Here is a 15375-nt window from a genome sequence, read left to right on the forward strand (position 1 = left end):
GAACGTGCCTCCCACTCAGTGCCTGGAGTAAAAGGTAATACAATGACTACAAGGTGAAGTAAAGAATCAAACCCAAGCAGTCTTGTTCCAGAATTCCACATCTTAACCCTACTTTATATTGCTGCCTCTCTCTAAAAGCAGAAAAGAATGGAATGAAAGAACAAGGAGTATAGTATTCCTCCTTATGCTTGGCAGATGCATTCTAAGATCACAGTGGATGCCTGAAACCATGGATAGTCCCAAACTCTCTACACACTATGCTTTTACTATGCATACATACCTATAATAGAGTTTAGTTTATAAATTAAGCACAGCAAGAGATTAACAATAACTGATAATAAAAAAGAACAATTATAATAACATACTGTAATAAAAGTTAAGTAAATGTGGTTTCCAAACACCCCCACCTCGAAATATCTTATTGTATTCTACTCACCATTTTCAAACCACAGTTGACCACAAGTAACTAGAAACCGTGAAAAGCAAAACCACATATATGGGCAGAGGGGGACTACTCTTTGATTTATTTTATGATGTTAATATAATCTTGATACCAAAATCCAAGACAGTGTCAGGAAGAAAAATTACTGGCTAATCCAATGTGTGATTACAGATGCAAAAGTCCTAAATAACAAACCAAATCCAACTCATTCTAAAAATAGCACATTGTGACAAACATAGTTTCACTGACATTTAAAGGATTTACTTAAACAGATAAAAACTCAGCAGAATAAAAAATGAATGATCACCTAAAATTATGCAGAAAAATAATTTGGTAAAATTTAATATCCACTGATTAACAAAAAAAAACATTCTTAGCAAAACAGAAATAGAAATGACTTTCCTTAACTTACAAGTAATCTACCAAAAACATAAAAAAAAAAAAGTACTTCCTGGTGAAATTCTGGCAGCATTCCCTTCAAAGTCAGAAACGGCAATCCCTATTACCAGCAGTCACCACTTTCATTCAATGTTTTACTGGCGGTCTTAGCTTGGGCAATAAAGAGGAAAAACTTACTAGTATTAACATGAAAAAGCCAAGACTACCATAAAATACTTAAATATATGTTTCTGTATTTAGTATTCTGTATTCAGCATACTAAATCCAATGGCATTTCCTCATCAGCAACAAGCAATCTGAAATACAGTTTTATAAGAAAGGTAATGTATATAACTACCAAAAATTTATTAAGGTACCTAGAAATTAATCTTTTTTTAACAAAAAGCAAGACCTGCACAGAGAAAAAAAATTATCAATTTTATTTAAAGATATAAAAGATCTCAAAAAATGGAATTTATTAATAATTCACTGCATACAAATTCACAAATTCAAAAAAAAATTTTTTAAACCCAATGGAGCCTTTCATGGAATTTCATAAGCTGATCTTAAAATTCAGAAGATTAGTTAAGAGTAGAAATTCTGAATTTGAATAATAAAGGAAGACTTGGTCTTATCAAATATTAATACTTTTCACAAAACCCTAGAAACTAAAGCAGAACGAGGCCAGTGAAACAAAATGGGAGAGCTGGGAGCACTTATGTATCTACGGAGGGAAGTGGTATTATAAGTCAGCAAGGATAGAACAGGAATGAAGCTGAGACAACTGTTTACCCATACCTCAAGAGATACATTTAGATTCCAACTTCACACTATGAACAAAAATAACTTCTAGGTGGATTACAGGACTAATGGATTAAAGAAAAACTTAAAAACTCTAAGGAGTGCAAACAACAATCTATCATCTTCTGAAAAAGACATAAAAAGCACAAATTAGATTCACAATTTGCCATTAAAAAAGCCAAAGTCTGGAAGATATTTGCAACCCTCAAATAACCAGAAAAAAAAAAAAAAATAAAATAACACTTCCACATCAGTACGGAATCTTGCAGGGACTCCACAGCAAGAACAAGCAACTCAGAGAGGAAGAAATCTGAACAACAAATGCCAATAAAGGAAATGGCACTCAACCTCAACAGTCATCAAGGAAATAAAAAGTTTAGTAATTGTGAGGTATCATTTCATACTCATTCGAGTTGCAAAACAAGAAAATCGGATTATTCCAAGCACTGATGAGGATACAGGCACACAGGCACTCTTATAAAACAGTGTAAACCATTTTGAAAGCAACTTGGCAATGACTAGTAAAAGGTGCCTTCCCAATGACCCAGGAGTCCATTTCTAGGTGTCCACACAGAGAAACTCTCAAAGTTATGCACAAGGAAATACAGGTAAAGATGCTTGTTGCACATTGTTTGCAAGGGTCAAGAAAGTAGAAAGAACCTATGTCAGTAGAAAAACGGACAAACTATGGATTTTTAAATACAAAAATTAAATATATAAGTTATGGTTAACTCATTAAGCAGTGACTTTAATTCATCTATACATAAACATGAAACATGTTTGAAATGTTAACTTTTGAGCAAAAAAAGTTGTAAAATAACACCTAGTTTGATAACATTTATATACATTTCTAAACACGCAACAATTGTATATAATGTTATGGATATATATGTATGTAATGAAAGTACAACAGGCTTTAGCATAAGTCACAACTTCAAAACAGTGGGGAAAGGGAGGCAATGTGGTATTTGTAATAGTTTATTTCAGAGAAAAAGATAAAGAAAAATGTTGAAATCTGTTTATCTTTTTGGTAGGTGGGTATATTATTTTCAGTCATTTTAAGTGTGTGTGGACGACTTTATAAGAAAGTTTAAATAAATTGTTATCACATTCTCACCAAGGAAAGCACTTAGCAGATATTTAAAAAGTAATAGGAAAATATATTTTAAAAAGTAATAGGAAAACAACAATCACCCATTCCCCTATCTACACAGAGTTAACCATTGATATTTCCATATAATTAAACATAGACAATATTATTCTATGTATATTGTTACAATCTTTTACTGTGTTCTTAACACACTACAGGCATGTTTCCTTGTCATCATTTCAAACTTGTAAAATTTACACAAATCCATGGTAAAAAAAAAAAAAAAATTAACTGCTCAGGAGGGTATAGAAATGAAGAGCCTTCGTCCTTTCCTAGACTTCCATTGCCGAGAGTTTTCCATTTATCAGGTCCAGAAATTAGGCTTTTCTAACTTAGCAGAGTGGAGTACCTCTGTGGTGCCACTGGGTGGAGGCAGAGCTCTCAAATTGTAATCTTTGGCATGAGTTATTTTTCGGAGATAATAAATTTGATCACGCATTTCTTTTTGAGACTGGGTCTCGCTCTGTCGCACAGGATGGAGTGCAGTGGCACAATCTTGGTTCACTGCAGCCTCTGCCTCCCGGGTTCAAGCGATTCTCCTGTGTCAGCCTCCTGACTAGCTGAGATTACAGGCACACGCCACCACACCCAGCTAATTTTTGTATTTTTAGTAGAGACAGGGTTTTACCATGCTGGCCAAGCTGGTCTTGAACTCTTGACCCAGTGATCCACACTCCTCAGCCTCCAAAAGTGCTGGGATTACAGGCATGAGCCACTGCGCACGACCTGATCACAGCATTTCTAAAACATTAAATTTATAACCAACTCTCGTACTTTTTTCTTATTTAAAAGTTTAAATTTGCCTATATGACACAATCACTTACAACTAGAATAATTATTCACATTTAGTACAATTGTTCCTTTTAACAGACATATGGATATCCAATACCTCTGCCCCCACCCCAAAAAGTGTTTTTAAAAAGCAAAGAAAAAAACTAGTCAATCTAGAGAATGCACCTTCAGGCACAATTCAGATATTAAACATGGATTTTAAGGAGGAAATTCAACTTTTAAAAGCTACAGTTTTCAAACAAAAGCATATACTTATGAATCAGTGTTGCATTTGGCAAGCTTAAGGGCATATAATTCAAATAAACAAATACAAACTGACAATATTCAAACTGCAGAGCTGGCCCAGATCTAGACATAACTTTGCAACCATCACGACCTCGCAGTATGGAGCAAGTGAAATGAATGCAGTCACACACTTCTAGTTTTGCTGTATTTACAATCTGTCCACTCGTCTTGTCTCCTTTAAGAGTTGAGTGCCTCCTCACTCTCCTTGCATTAACTGTCTGCCATCAAACCAGAGAAGTAAAACCAGCAAAATAATACAAGTACATACCTAGAGTGAGTTAGTGGCAGAGCTAGGATTCAAATCCCTGTTTCCAAGATCTTCCCCTAATTTTTATTTCTACTATACATTAAGCGGCCATTTGAAAGGATATTTTCCCCAAAAGCTCAGCACTTCATTCCCATACTGATTTGGCATTTATCATGTGCTATCTTTACCGTCAATTATGTTTTTATGTGACTCCTCATTTCAATTTAATTACAAGCATCGTTTTAAAAAAAAAAAGTCTTATATTCAACACTTAATATAATGTTATATGAAACAGTTGCTCAAATAAACATTTAATAATCAAATTTATAAAGCACTCAGATTAAAGTGTGTATAAATATATAATATAAATATACAAAAAGTATTTATATATGCGTTTCACATGGTTTTCTCAAATAGTAAATATTTAAATTACTAACAAAAAGAAAGAGAAAATGAAGGATAACCCAAATTTTTTCTCATAGATTTCAAAGTACATGATTCCTAAAAGGACACAGGGGAAAATTACTACAAAACCTATATCAACACTTTTTGTTGAACTCACCACTTACCAGGAAATTGTGACACTATTGGGGGTGTGTCTTCATCTAAGTCATCAACTCCTCCAGCAATTGGATAGGGTGGAATGGAGACTCTGGGCATCACCACCCAGCTGTGATCAGAATAAAGGGAAGAGGTCAGGCTGGGGAGTCCTGAGTTATGGGCTATCTGAAAGCCACAGATCTTCTCAATTTGTTGCCAGCGAAAAAGTCGTTCTCGTAAACAAGTTGTCAACTCAGAGAGAGCTTTCCTGGAAAAGCCAATAAAGAAATTACTTACTGCATCAAAAGATCTTTAATATGGCACTGAAAGAAGGCAATACATGAACAGACCGTGGCAATTAACTAATTTCAAGAAGAAATAACTCACTTTTAAAACTAATGTAATTTATGTAATTATATAATTAAATGATAAATGTAAATTGTTTATAAATTACTCATTTCAACACAATAACAATAAAGCAAATAAAAACTAAAATAACATTCTTACTTTGCTTCCAGAATTTTGTGGTCTACCTCATCTAGGGAGGAGCTGTGTGCAACGTGCAGAGTCCCAAAGACTGTGCTTCTCTTCTTTTTAATTTTTTCTGCCTAGAAACCGAAAAGGAATAAAATAAGGCTAGGTTTGAAAAAAATACAAACATTTATATATATATAAAATAATAAAGTTTATTTTGGTTTTTAATATATTAACAATCATAAAACCAGTAGAGAATTACTAGCCAAGATATCCCTGCATTCCAAAAAAGAAAACAGATGAGGGAGAAAATGTGCTTTCCTAAGCCAATCGATGTAATTCAAAACTTGATTCTGGAGAATTTTTCTCTTATTTCTATGGTTCAGGAAGACCCGAATCTTGTACTAAAAGTAACAGAAAAACATTAACTATATCCTACTATAATGGTGCTAGTGAGTGAACTAAGCTTTTAAATTCTTTTGCTAGAATTCAGATTAACACTTATTCTCATTCCACACAATGTAAGTGTCAAAATTAATTTCCAGTAACTACTAACCTGAATCAGATATGAAGCGGCAACCTAAAGGAAAAAAGCTCTGTATAAAACTTTTATGATAATGATAAAAAAAAAAAAAAAGAATGTTTAAATCACTAAGGTCACTTCGAAAAGTATCCAAATGCAGTAATTTTAATTTAAAGCTTATGATTACTAGAGTCTATTTACACAATAAGTTCCAGTTTGAAAAAGGAATCTGCAATAAAAACACTTTTATTCAGATCTGTGTATCCCAGTTGAGTAATCCCTCTCAGAATGCAGCCTAAGAAACAAATTTAGTAAACTTTGAAATACAAGAGAGTACCTCATCTTTAGCAATAGCTAGCTGCATTTCAGCGTTTTGTCTTTTAATATTGTAGTATTGCACTTCAACTTCATGTGTTAACTGAAGCCATTTCTGAAGTGCATCTGGAACAGACCAGCTGCTTCTCAGTTCAAATTCTTTTTCGGCCTTTTTCAGAGCCATGCGAACCTAGAAGAAGGAAAGGAAAGAGGCAGGAAAGGAGAGAGGGAAGAAGGAAGGATTAAAATATTTTTTAGTACCCAAACTAAAAGAAAAAGCTATTTTAATTACGCTCTTTGTAAACATCGTTTTAAACTGCAAAGTCTAAATACAATAGATTTCTAGCATTAAAATTAAGGCTGAGCTTCGAGTACATCTTAAATCCACGAGGCAAAGTCGTGAAGTCAAGGAGGGTAGAGAGGTCTTATTTATACCTTAAGTTGCAATATTTAGTTTTGTATGTTATGAAAACCAGACTGAGGGGGAAATAATCAAGGTTATATACAAACTAAAACTGATCATATTTTTCCCATAATGCATATTTCATTTATGAAGTATTATATAAAGAAGTGTCCAAAATTGGGTGGATACAGGTTCTACTCCTCCTCCGAATGTTTCCAAAAGACCCTACTGTAGCTCCTTCACTATATACTGATTTTTTAAAAATTGTATTTTTCTGTAGTTTTTCATGACATCTTCTTTATGGCTAGTTATTTCTTATTGTTGCCAAGTATATCTACCTATTATTGTCTGTGTTACCACTTCTGCTACATAATTCCCTCCTTTGAATATTCCAGAAAGTAGCTAAGTGAACATCTGCAGAGCATGTACAGATTGTGAGGAAACAGATTCTGAGTGAGAATCCACTTGATTTTTTCATGAGAAACTATGCATAGTCTTCAGTATAAGGATGTCATAGTATTTCTTCCACCTGCCATTTAATGGAGCCAGAAAATAAACAGAAAAAAACAAAAATGCGTGGTGGTTAGTTGATAAGCGCTAAGAAAAAGTATCATAAGGAAAGCCTCACTAAGGGAAGACACAGAAGGAATAGATGATTCATTCTTGGAACGATTTACTTAAAAACTAGCAAGAGTTTTCAAACTAAAGATGTGTAAAGATACAGGATGTAATTTATGAAATTGTGCACACTCACTCACACTCAAGACCTTGAGGCAAAGCGACGAACGACTACAGAGCATCCTGCGTGTCGAGCACCACCCCACAGATTAATTTTCCCCAAAGCTAACTAAGGACACTGAAGAGCAAAGGAATGTTTGATCTGAACAAACCCAACTTATTTGAATAAACTTTATAGTGTGCCAGAATAAACCAGCAAGAGTACTATACACAAACTTCTGATAAAGAAAAGGAACAGCTGTCAGTTAGTGTGAAAACAAAGAATTGTGTAGAAAAATATCTTTTAAGATTCCAAAATTAAAAACAAAATTCACAATGCAACACTAGGTAACAATTCAAAAACACATTAAAGTAAGGGGAAGAGCATTAACTCACTGAAAACAAATCCCAGGCAACATATCTGCCTACATAACTAACTGCAATGGCTTGGGACAATACTGTGTTTAACAAGTCAGTTGGGTAAGCTGTGTGGCGTTCCTGCTAATCTCTCAGGAAGATAAAATTTAAGCTCACGTTCATGCAGACCTGCATAACACTACAAAATGTATGTACACAAGCCCTTTTTCTCAGAAGATTTTAAAGCTAAAATTTCTATACAATTTTCACTTCCATGGAATTATACAGAGAATCTCAACAAAATTCATTCAAGTTATGCTCTTTAATCATAGATTTTTCTTAATATTTCCATAAATGTATTTCCCCTAAAAAAGCTCAAACACATTTAACATAAAAACTACTTATATATATTTTTAGCATAAATTGAAGATGAACAATGTTTAGATTGATTGCCAAATAATGACTCAAACTTGTGGAAAGTGTGACCTTCTGATAGTAGCAACTATTTAACTGTTTTCTCTGCTATTACTCATAAATGTTTCATTTAATCTAAATCCCAACCCTTAGTTTAAATCACATTGTTGTTTATAGGGGAATGAACACAGAAAAAACTGAATAATAAACAGCTTTTGCAAACAATAAATAACTGTTTAAAATGTAACAATTATTTACATAATTTTTGTATCTTAGGAATAAAACAACAGTAAGTAAAAACATGATGTCACAAAAACAGCCTAAATATCTGAAAACTTGGTTTCTAGACCCAACTGTATTATTTATCATCTGTGTAACCTTAGTAAGTTCCTAAGGCTTATTGTCTCATGGAGAATAGGGGTATTTCACTTGCCCTGATTAAAGGTTTCCTGAGACTTTTTCTAAGAAACCAATTTGTGAAAACTATTTAAATCACACAAAATATAAAGTGGTACTTAGTCACCCAAAAGTCTCTGTTCTAGGAAAAATAACACTATATAAAAAACCTACCGGATTTTCCTGACTTCTAAATTTATGTTGATTATTCTCCAGACAAAATACAGTAATTCCCTGAACTATGTGGAATTGTGGGTTATGTCATATTATACATCATTTCTCAGTTAAACTTATTTCTACAAGCAAGGCTTTTAATAGCAGTATGAGAAGACACAGACTTTGGAATATGACACGCAAAATCTTGCCTTTACCAGTTAACAGCTGTGTAACCCAAGGCAAATAAGTTATCTAGCCTCTCTACACAGCTCATTTGTAAATGAAGATAATATCTATGTGCTGTGAGGATTAAAATTTATGAGCAAACCACTGGCAATGTTTGTGGCATACACTTCTGGTATAGAGTAAGCCCTCAGAAAATTGTGTTTCTTATTAATATAATCATGCCAGACAGTGTTCTTTTTAAAATACCAATTTCCTTCCTTTAAATCACCTTTTATTGACCCAGGATCTAATGAGATTACATTCATACCAATACATCATATTTTGGTAACTTCAGGGTCTACTGAGATGTGCACGGTCTCTCTCCCAAAGCTTTAAGTTAGAATGTCCATAATTCTTGGGCCCTTTTCTTATATTGTCTCTTCTCCCTCACTGTGAGACAATCCCTGTGAAGTACTACCATCAGTTTATATCTCTGTAGAAGAATTTCAAACTACTGTTTTCTGATTCGCCCTTTCTTATGTACAAAGTTTAGAAAGACAGAAATATACCAGAACAAACTGCGAGTTGGACGTCTTGGTGGAAAAAGGCAGGAGGGTAAAGGGCATAGTACCCAATTCTCGGATACAGTATGATTTCGACTAGGTCTTTTTTGCCAACTCCCTGATTCTTTGCTACATTCTGTGCTGCTATGATTTGTTAGGTGAATGGGACATGACTGTAAAATACATCTAAGAGTTCTTAGAGGGAAGAGCTCCAAAACACAGACATCTAGGTGTGTCAGAGAAGGAGTGGTTAACAGTTATAAAAAAGATGGCTGCGTTCAGTCAGACATATTCTCATAAAATGGCGATCTTGAAGGAAACAGTAATGCACAGTGCATATTTTCTCCTGAGTTGACCTTAAGTCATTCATCACTTAATTTGCATTTCTTTCTTAGCACTCTATTAAGAAGGCAGCAACAGTGCCTAAAATGAAGTGGAGGCAGAATACCTAAGTTCTTGCCCCTGCTTTATAACTGAGTCACCTCTAATTTTGAGCAAGTTTTATAATCCTCATTTTGTTCTTCAGTTTCATTATCAGTAAAAAAATCATCAAAGTCAGAAGGAGGAGATGGGACCACAGAAGTAGAGGCTGGAACGACACACTTTGAAGACAGAGGAAGGGGCCATGAGCTGAGAAACGTGGGTGGGCTTTACCAGTGGAGGAGGCAAGGAAGCACATCCTCCCCTACAGTCTGCAGAGGGAAAACAGTCCTGCAGGCTCGCCTCAGCTCACTCTGACCTCCAGAACTTTACGATGATAAATTTATGTTTATTTAAACCACTAAGTTTGTGGCTTTTTTTTTTTTTTTTAAACAGCAGGAACAGGAAACTAATGCATCTGCCTATAATTAAATTCTCCCAGCACCTCACCCTCTCCAAAGGCCTCTGTGCAATGCCTAAATGCTTATATTCTATCTTAAGTAACTGAACAGGAGAAGCAGGTATTGGAAAGGAGCTTCAGAATTTTTAGCAGATTATGTTCTAAAACTATTTAACAGGATTCAAATGGATGTTTAATAGAGATCCTTTACCTTTGCAGAGAAGTTCAAACCTAGATATACTTTATCTTACCACATTACAGTCAGAAACTTAAACATATTACAGATGTTAAACACCTTAAATTTACTCAAGACAATGAACATGGCAAGAGATAAGATTTCATGAATGAGTGAAGATGATGGCAACTTTATCTTTCAGTTACTGTGTTATTTTGCTATATGAACTTTGATCAATGCTAACAACATAAATGATTCTTTTATCAACTGAGGAACAGTAGACAATGGAACTAAATGTAGGAAACTGAAGAAAAACAGGACCTGCCTCCTCAGAGTGGCAATGTTAACATCTTCACAAGTGACTTTTTTTAATGTAAATACCTGTTCCAATTCCTGTTCTGCATACTGACGTCTGCTCAATTCACATTCAGCTCCCTCCCTTAGCTCTCTCAGCCGACAAGCCTCCTCCTTTGCGTAATTGATTTCATCCATCATTTTGCGCTCTAAATTTTGCTTTTCTACAGCAACATTTCTGTTTTCTTCCTGTGCCTTTTCAAGCCTTATAGAACAATAAAAATAAAAATTCCTCACAAAAATTTCCAAAGTTTTATTTTTTACAAAATAATAAATACTGTGTCAAGCAATTAAATACATATTTCAATCAGAAATCATAGCATTTTTCATTAGCCCTAAGTTTGGCTAATAAAAATATCAGGCAACTTACTATACAGCTATTTTGGTTATCCTGGGCTCAAAAGACAGGGAAAACAGGGAAATACTCTTCCGCAAAAAGCTTTTTAAAAATTCATAATTATTTAAATCAAGTTAAAAATAAAACTTAGCTACACATCTAATCCCACTATATTTGACTTACCTCCACTGTTCTTCTAGTCATTTATTCTCAAGTACACACATTTATAATAAATCTGTAATTATAAAAATATACTTTTCTAAAAAAATGTGAAATCAAATATGCATATATTCCTGATGTGTATAATAACCTAAATATAAGTGTTTAAGCACATGCCCATATTACTTTTTTTACAAATTGTATTTGCCTACATACATAACATGAGTTATGATTTTTCTGAACTTACCTCTCTTGTAAGTCCATTAGACTTTGCTCTGCAGTTTGTAGGCTCTCTAAATCTTTCATCATTTTTGCAACATGTTCTTTTGATGTCTTATTCTGCGTATAAGCAAACCAGCACCCTCCAACACCAATTACTATAGAAACTGTGAGGATAAAATCTTTCATCCAGTTATGAGGTGGGCCTATTAAGAGAATTACAGACGATTAAATTAATCTTTGAATAGGACAGGACCTCAATACAAAAAGACATTTTTTAAGTAGTTATCTAAAATAAAACCAAAAAGTGGAGATCTCTTTCCTATGCACAAGCTCTAGCCTTTTAAAAATTCTTTCTTCAAATAATGACTGTGCTTCTTATAACTCTTTGATATACTAGACTTATAGAAGGGTAGAGGTAAACTCATAAGGACACACCATGCCCCTGCTGGTGGTAGACGGAGTGGCCAAAGTCATGGGGACCCTTGAAAAAGCAATCGCACCTCCAATCATATGCTGCCAGAATGGTCCTCTGTGGGGTGAAGGGAGCCATCAAAAGTATCACCACCATCATCCCAACTCCCTTCCTTCAGTGAAGCCAGACAGCCGTCACATTTTTGACACACTTACAAACCTGATCACTCACCAAAATGTATTTTCCCCAAGGAGGTAGCCATATAACTAATTAGGTTAGGTTAATCAGTGGTTCTCGAGGCTGGTGGTAATTCCTCACCCACCCCTAGCAGACATTGGACAATTTTGGGTTGTCTCAACTTTGAGGAGTGGTTCCTGGCATCTAGTGGGCAGATGCCAGAAGCACTGCCGAACATCCTACAGTGCACAAGACAACCTCCTCCCTGCGTCCCCCCTGCTGATAACAAAGACTCATCCAGGAACTATCCAGCCCAGAGAGTGACTAGTGCTAAGGCTGATAAAAGCCTGGGTTAAATAGTAATAACAGTTACTCAATTTTAGGTGTCTATATGCCAGAGATACAGGGGTTACTGGCATGATGCTAACCCCCAGCAGTATGTCTAAAACAACAAGGGAGGAGCCAGGGCCTACTGCCTTCGGTGATACAAAACACAGAAATCACTATTCAAATTTCCTAATTCAGCCCAGTCAGTACACACTAATTTTCACGGGGCTCTCTGGAACAGAGACACAATGATAGCTAATATATTATCGTAATGCTCCAAAGAGATACAGCTCACAGTGAAAAACTGCCTAAATGGCCAGGCCTCCAGCAGAAACATATTTTGAAGTGTGGTGACATAAAGAATTCTACAGAAATCCCAAGTTCCTAGGCTGACAAGTCTGGGGTTTGGCTATGTTTGTGTAGTATGATATGTAGCATGCTCTACATCGGAGACTCAGTTCTCCATATTGCCAGAGTGCACACCCTCAGCCTTCCACCTGTAGTGGAAGAAATGTACTGCTGAAAGCTACAATCTCAAAAGCATTTTTTATTTCTGCCTCACACTGAGATGTTCAACTCAGGTTCTCCTTCAACTATGAGCTCTATTCTCTGACCATAAATAACAATAAATAGATAAATAAGGTCCCACACTCAATAATAAGCACTAGACTAGAAAAGATTAAAAAAAAAAAAAAACTCCTTTAAAATGTATCTCTGTTCATTTCACAATGTTGGTTTTTAAAATAAATCTAACATAAGTGTTCTCACTATGGGGCACATTCACTCAAATAATCATTCTAAGACAAACATTTAAAATCATTAACTTTTTAAATGGTTTACTTAAGTATTTGTTTACAATCTTTTTTGCGACTAGTTTGATTTCTTTTCAAATGACTTGGTAATATAATTTTTGGGGCTTAGAAAGGTGTTAGTTCCAAGATTAATAAAATATGAATATTCCTGATCAAGTTGTAAATAGAAACAAATTCTATACTTTAATTCCTATTTTTACCAACCACTCACATGAGAAAAATTGGACAGAATCCCACAGAAGACAATCCCCCAATGGATTCAGTCTGGAAGTGAGGACAAGGAAAAGGTTGGAAAGGGCATCATCTCTATGGAACGCTCGGCATTTCAAGTAGTGTTCTGTTTCCTAGGGTTTGTAATTTCCACCAACAGTGCATTTCCACCAACTCTCATAAGGGGAGTTCCAGCTGTTTCACCAGCTGCTCTTTTAGTCCAAGCCAAAAAAGAACCACCAGTAAAGTCATGAAATCTATTCAACCAATTCTAGTTACCCTTTTTTAGAAGGGCCATTCCCAAGATGGTATCATAGAAACCTGAAAATCTAACTCCAAGAATTCAGGGAGAATAAACATTAGTTTCCTACTTTATAACTTGTGGAAGCCATTTTTCTTGTATTAATTTTGTTATTCTTTTTTGACTTAAAAAAATAATTCCTTTAAAAGGTGTACTTTTCAAACACTTTCTCCCAAAGCTTTCTGAAAAATTTGAAATTAAATAAAACAAACATATTAAACTTCTCTTCTGGGGAAAAAAATATTCCTGTCAAAGTAAATAAATACAAGGTTTATTTTCTTTACAGATATTGCATAACACTTTCTCAAATGTTTCTCTTCAAAACAATCAAATAACATTGCCTACTTCCTGCTCCTGCCAGTATAGTTCGTTAATTTATAAAGCTTCAAGTGAGTCTTTGCTTTCCATCTATATCTAAAAAACCCTTTTCTTAGTACTTAGTGAAACTGTTAGGCTCTATTGCTTCATGCCATCAAGATGGTTAGATTGTGTTATTTTTTAAGAGATTCCTCAGTGAATATCCAATTACAGTAACAGCAACATTAAAACTGCTCCAAAGATCCAAAGTTTTAAACCTAAAAATTCTAAATTAACTGCTAGTTTTTTTATATACAACTTCTTACATTAGTAACCAGCTTTGAAAATTTCACACTCATGTTTCAGTGACAGAAAATCCCATCCTATAAATCTTTTAAGAAAGTATTATACTTCTTTCACAGCTAATAGATGATTCTTCTTAGAGGCCTACTATCTTATTTTTTTCTTTCCTTAAATAACACAGAGATGATCAGGATATTATTTTACATCATCCTCTGAGTGAGAGAGAATACTAACGTGTTAGAGGTCCAAACAAAACCACATCCAATGCCTTGAGCTGAAGTTTTTGTCTGTGACTCCGGTCACTGATTTTCAACTGGGAGATCATAAATGAAGGTTCGTGCACTGCTATCCTGTTTATTTGAAAAACATATATATATATTAAATGAAAATATTTCTAGTACATAAATTTAAATATTTGAGCAACACATTTAATACTTTACATATTACTGATGATGACTGTTGGAGCTCATCCCTGTGCGATTTAATAATTTGTTACACGTTTCAAAAACCTCTTCAGAGCAAGCTTAGCTACAGAAAGACTCCTGTATGTTAATCAGTTAGTAGCTACACTGAAAAAGTTTTTATTTTCTAAGGTTACTTTCTGTTATGACCTACTATGATTTAGAAATTTATAAAGTTGAAAAAAAAAATTTTTTTTTTTGAAACAGTCTCACTCTGTCACCTAGGATGGAGCGCAGTGGTTTGATCTTGGCTCTCTGCAACCTCTGCCTCCCGGGTTCAAGCGATTCTCCTGCCTCAGCCTCCCGAGGAGTTGGGACTACAGGCACCCGCCACCATGCCTGGGTAATTTTTTGTATTTTTAGTAGAGATGGGGTTTCACCATGTTGGCCAGAATGGTCTCGATCTCCTGACCTCGTGTTCCACCCGCCTCGGCCTCCCAAAGTGCTGAGATTACAGGCGTGAGCCACCGCGCCCAGCCTAAAGTTGAAAATATTTTATAATCATTAATTACTTCTGTCATTTATTATCCTTCCACAAAGGATAATAAAACCGTAAATAATTTAACATCTACAGCACACTTTAAAAAACAGTTTTCAATTTAGTTTTAAAGTATCAAAAAATCTGTATCTTTAACATTCTAATGTTTAAACTGTTTAAAAATTGAACAAAGTACATTGAAGTCACAAGTGGGAAATAAAAAGCCTTCACGGATTGAGGCAGGTGGGTAAAGGAATTTATATAATAAGAAGTACTAAACCATTTTATTAGCTATGAAGAAAGCATGTAGGGGGCACAGGTAAAATAAGGAAATAAAATCACTTTATTATGGACTGTAAATACAAGCAGCCCAGTACTCAACTAAGATTTCTTAACAACCAAGTATGATGCT

General features: G+C 34.7%; 1 protein-coding gene across 5 annotated transcripts in view; it reads right to left on the bottom strand.

Moving 5' to 3' along the window:
- The window catches only part of LOC105487812 (stromal interaction molecule 2), a 167174-nt gene that overhangs the window by 15322 nt on the left and 136477 nt on the right, over positions 1-15375 (bottom strand). For 4 of the 5 annotated variants that reach the window (XR_011621409.1, XM_011751421.2, XM_011751424.3 and 1 more), the window contains exons 5-11: positions 14259-14374; positions 11211-11388; positions 10495-10672; positions 5970-6137; positions 5666-5689; positions 5143-5243; positions 4665-4903 (exon numbers count right to left, since the gene is read on the bottom strand). Coding sequence is in view for 4 of the 5 variants with exons in the window: in XM_011751421.2 (XP_011749723.1) it covers positions 4665-4903; positions 5143-5243; positions 5666-5689; positions 5970-6137; positions 10495-10672; positions 11211-11388; positions 14259-14374 (1004 nt within the window). In the remaining variant the exon portion in view is untranslated. The remainder of the gene's footprint in view (positions 1-4664; positions 4904-5142; positions 5244-5665; positions 5690-5969; positions 6138-10494; positions 10673-11210; positions 11389-14258; positions 14375-15375) is intronic. The other variant, XM_011751422.2, reaches the window with a different exon arrangement.

This window comes from Macaca nemestrina, chromosome 3 (genome assembly GCF_043159975.1).
Source record: "Macaca nemestrina isolate mMacNem1 chromosome 3, mMacNem.hap1, whole genome shotgun sequence".
NCBI classification, from domain to species: domain Eukaryota; kingdom Metazoa; phylum Chordata; class Mammalia; order Primates; family Cercopithecidae; genus Macaca; species Macaca nemestrina.